Raw genomic sequence first — 4,368 nt, forward strand, 5'->3', positions numbered from 1 at the left:
TCAAATGACATAGTCTTTCCGTATTCAATTAAGAGGTTGCGGGTTCGAGTGTCCTATCTTTGGTAAAAAAAAAAAAACATAAATTGACATGAATACCAAATAAATAAGAGTACCTAATATACAAACATATTAATATATTGATATTGATTGTGTTATCTTTTGTTATTTTTCGTTTATTTAAATTAAAAAAATATTTTGTACTAATGATTAATTTATTATCTATTTTTATACCATAAATTATATTTAAAATTGATATTTGATTAATAATTAATATATTTTTTAAAAATATGCATTTAATTTTTTATTTTTATTTTTATAATTTTATAATTTTATTTAATTATAACTAAACAACTGAATAAATTAATGACCCATTAATTAAATCAATAACCCAATAACTCAGTCCTATGACGGGGTCAACTATGCATTCGGTTCTCCAACTGAAAACTGAAAATAGGAAACCACATATGAATCCAATTGCCAAACAGCCAAACTCGGAAAGATAGAATACGCGTAAAAGCCACCGACTAGCATAGAATAATTGGGCCGCCCTCTCTGCTCGCAAGTTGCAACGTGATATTTTAAAAAAATCTCACACCCCATTAAATAACAGAAAACAGCGTCAAACATGAACTAACAACACAGCTGAAACTGAAACTTGAAAGGCTGCTGGCAAAAACTTCTCTCGAATCATCGATCGCAGAGACCCTTCGCTACTTTCGTTCATTCCTTCGTTCTCCTTCATCAGTTCTTTTCTCTGTCGTCTCGCCGCCGGTAAGGCCATTCGAAACCTCTGAAAAATAATAACCATCAAGACGAACCAACCACTACCTAGGGTTTTGTTCCCGATCGATCTCCTCTCGATTTCCCTATCCATGCCCTAATTTTTTTTATCTTTGATCTCCGGTTGCTTTTTTTAATTAATGTTGTGTTTGTGTTTTTGTTCTTAATTCTCAATTTGATATTTTTGTGTATTCTTCATATGCTGTTACTTTCCCCCGATTTGATACAATTCACTGTTGGCTGTATTGAGGAAAAGAAGGATAAGATAAGTTATTGTAATTGAACCTTTCGTGTTCTTGATTGGGTTATGTGAATTATTGAAAACCTAATCGAATATTGATTCTATTTTTGGGGTTAGGGTTGGAAATTTGAGATTTTAAAGGGGTTTTTGGATTGAATACATATTTTCCTCAATAAATTGGTTTACTGATTGAGAGGAATTGTGCTTGTGACTATCAAATGGCGGCAGGGCGAAAAGGTGTTGTTCTGAGAAGAGAATCTTACAGGGAGAGTTCCATCAAGGAGCTTGATCACTGTAGGAATGGTTCTGTACAGAATGGGTTTCATGTTGGAAAAGAGGAGAGAGAGGAAGGTGAGCTCTGTGTCGAGCCTGGGGTGCGTGACTATGAACCTGCCTCAGGGTTTAAAGCAGTTGATGGAGATGAGGTCTTGCCACCACCGGGAAAGAGAAGAAAATTTTCTCCGATTGTGTGGGATCTACCAGAGAAGGAAGGAGTGATCCCCTCCAAAAAAGGGGTCACACAGGTTACTACTGTGTCTCACTCCTGTCCAACTCTGTTGACAAGCCCCGTACAAGATGGTCGTTTGCATGGGGGTGTCTCTAGGATGCCTCCACAAAATTCATCTTGTGTCTTGCAGCCAGGGCATGATGACCAAGAAGCAGATGAAGAGAACAATGCCCAAGGGTGGAACATCAAAATGTCTAGATGGGCTTCTGATGGTCAATCACCGGTGGGTGCTGTTGCTGAATTTAATTTTGGCAAAGTGAAGCCAAGTCCTGAGATTGGTGAATTTCAAAGAGAATGTTCAGAAAGCACAATCACTAGATCCTCAGGAAGCAATGGACGAGATAATAGTGGGGGCCGTTTTGATGGTAGTGATTCTGAAAAGGAATTCCCTACTGACTTCATGGTCGATGATGAGGAACAGAGTGATGTTGGTGATTATGCATGTGATTCTGATGAAGATGCCGGTTTAATGCACCCGCAGAGAAATATAAACATGCTTCAGAGTTGTAGAAGTGTGTGTGAGTTTGAAATGATTAAGAAAATCAACGAAGGAACTTATGGTGTTGTCTATAAGGCTAGGGATAAGAAGACCGGAGAAATAGTAGCATTGAAGAAGGTGAAGATGAATATAGAAAGGGATGGCTTTCCATTGTCATCCTTGAGGGAAATTAACATTCTCTTGTCTTTTGATCACCCCGCCATTGTGGATGTTAAAGAAGTAGTTGTGGATAGTTATGATGGTACTTTCATGGTGATGGAGTACATGGAGCATGACCTTAAGGGACTGATGGAGGCAAAGAAGCAGCCCTTCAGTATGGGTGAAATAAAATCTTTGATGCTGCAACTTCTTGAAGGTGTCAAGTATCTCCATGACAATTGGGTTCTCCATAGGGACTTAAAGACATCAAACATTCTGCTGAGCGACAAGGGGAAGCTGAAAATATGTGACTTTGGGTTGTCCCGGCAGTTTGGAAGCCCACTGAAGCCATATACGCCTATTGTTGTGACACTATGGTACAGGTGAGTTGCATTGTCACAGTTATACTTTCCAATTTTGTGTTGATTTTTGTTTATGAGTTCTGTAGAGCATGGTATTCATGTCAAACTAACGAAGGGGAATTGCTACTATGTGCAGGGCTCCAGAGCTTTTGTTAGGAGCTAAGGAATATTCAACCGCAATTGACATGTGGTCAGTGGGTTGCATAATGGCCGAGTTTGTTGCCAGGGAACCTCTGTTCACGGGTAGAACAGAACTTGAACAAATTGATAAGGTTATTATTACTCAACTCACCTGGATATATTCCACAATCCCCCCCCCCCCCCCAAAAAAAAGCCACCCACGGAGAAAATTAAATTAAGAGGAATGCTAGGGGGCCAGCAATTTTGGTGTTTTGTAACCATCAATTGGCCATCAATAGTGTTTTTAATGGTGTGAGATTACATCTAATGGTGGGAGATCATTCACTTTTGTTTTGATGGTTAAGTGCTGGCCAGAAAACACAAAAGTTGCTGGCCCCCTAGACTTTTTCTTAAATCATAATGTCTGTTTAGTATCTTCTGGAGAATCCTATTGACATTTCTTTGTTGTTACTGTTTGCACGTTGCAGATTTTTAGGACCCTGGGTACACCTGATGAGAAGATTTGGCCGGGCTTATCTAAATTACCTGGTCCTAAAGCAAAATTTGTTAAACAACCGTAAGTACACTACCTCTTCTTATTTTCCCTCTCTACAACCGTTATTCTTTGATACAATATGCTAAGGATTTTGACCATAGATGATTTCTATTTCAGGTACAATATGCTAAGGAAGAAATTTCCAGCCACATCTTTTACTGGTTCACCAGTTCTGTCTGAGCTAGGATTCGACTTGTTGAAGAAGCTTCTTACTTACAATCCCGAAGAGGTAAATGTTGTTAATTAAATGAATTCTAATTGTCTTTTCGTGATGTGAACTGAATAATAACTGTCTGAATTGTTTGTTGGTTTGTTGTTTTCCAGAGGATAAGTGCAGAAGAGGCCCTTCTTCATGATTGGTTCCATGAAGTCCCCCTTCCAAAATCTGATTTCAAACCAATTTTCCCTTTGCGTGGCTAGGCTAGGCTAGGCACTTTTGGTGCACGGATTAAAAACCAAGAACAATGCTATTTTTTATCGTCATTGTTTCTAATTAGGTCCTTCCCATTAAGTGAATATCCAGATAAATGATATGATAGCAATGGACACAGGCCAAGGAATTAACCTAGGCTCCAGTTACTTATTAATTAGAAAGCGGCAGATTGATGTATATATAGTAGTTGAGTTGGTTGGCGTTGTGACTTATATGTATTTGTCTACTCAAATTCACATGTTTTGTATTCGCTTAGAGATGTACATGTGTATCGTGATTTATTCTGTAGATTTGATGAGTTCCATGCTCTATCTTAATGCTCTTTCTTTTGTCATAGTTGTTTTCTCCCTGTTTTACTTGTTTTTCCTTTATCTGTATTTTAATAATTCAATATAGGTTTTGTTTTTATTTCTTTTTGGACTACCAAAATATAAGAATCCTAAACTTAGTGCATGTTTGGGCGCCATTATTTTGTTGTCTTTTTTTATTTTTTAACGTGTTTGGCAAATTTCTAGTAGTAAAAGTAAAAGCACTAGTAAAATCAAAAAAAGATCTTTTTTGAGAAGTTGTAATTTACATTTTTTTTTAAAAGATCTTTTTTCCTTTAAAAAAAAAGATGTTTTTCATGTAATAAATGAACAAAAAAATACTTTTATACTGTTATACCCAAACATAATTGATAGATAAAAAGACCTTTTTATATGAGATATCCAAACATAAAATTACTTTTA

At 36.9% G+C, this 4,368-nt stretch overlaps 1 protein-coding gene across 3 annotated transcripts; it reads left to right on the forward strand.

Moving 5' to 3' along the window:
* The first annotated feature begins 421 nt into the window (after nt 1–421).
* Nucleotides 422–3,971, forward strand: LOC112722221 (cyclin-dependent kinase G-2). Of its 3 annotated transcripts, XM_025773200.3 has the most exons (6): nt 422–771; nt 1,250–2,549; nt 2,665–2,800; nt 3,137–3,225; nt 3,322–3,433; nt 3,529–3,971. In XM_025773200.3, exons 2-6 carry the CDS (start codon nt 1,627–1,629, stop codon nt 3,622–3,624), a joined length of 1,356 nt encoding a protein of 451 aa, XP_025628985.1. In that variant the 5' UTR covers nt 422–771; nt 1,250–1,626; the 3' UTR covers nt 3,625–3,971. The 3 variants fall into 3 exon arrangements, 2 of the variants coding, with proteins under 2 accessions (XP_025628985.1, XP_025628984.1); XR_011867607.1 differs by lacking the exon at nt 422–771 and having other exon boundaries at nt 946–2,549; nt 3,306–3,433; XM_025773199.3 differs by lacking the exon at nt 422–771 and having other exon boundaries at nt 946–2,549.
* The last annotated feature ends 397 nt before the right edge of the window (nt 3,972–4,368 follow it).

This window comes from Arachis hypogaea, chromosome 11, assembly GCF_003086295.3.
Source record: "Arachis hypogaea cultivar Tifrunner chromosome 11, arahy.Tifrunner.gnm2.J5K5, whole genome shotgun sequence".
Classification (NCBI taxonomy): Eukaryota; Viridiplantae; Streptophyta; class Magnoliopsida; order Fabales; family Fabaceae; genus Arachis; species Arachis hypogaea.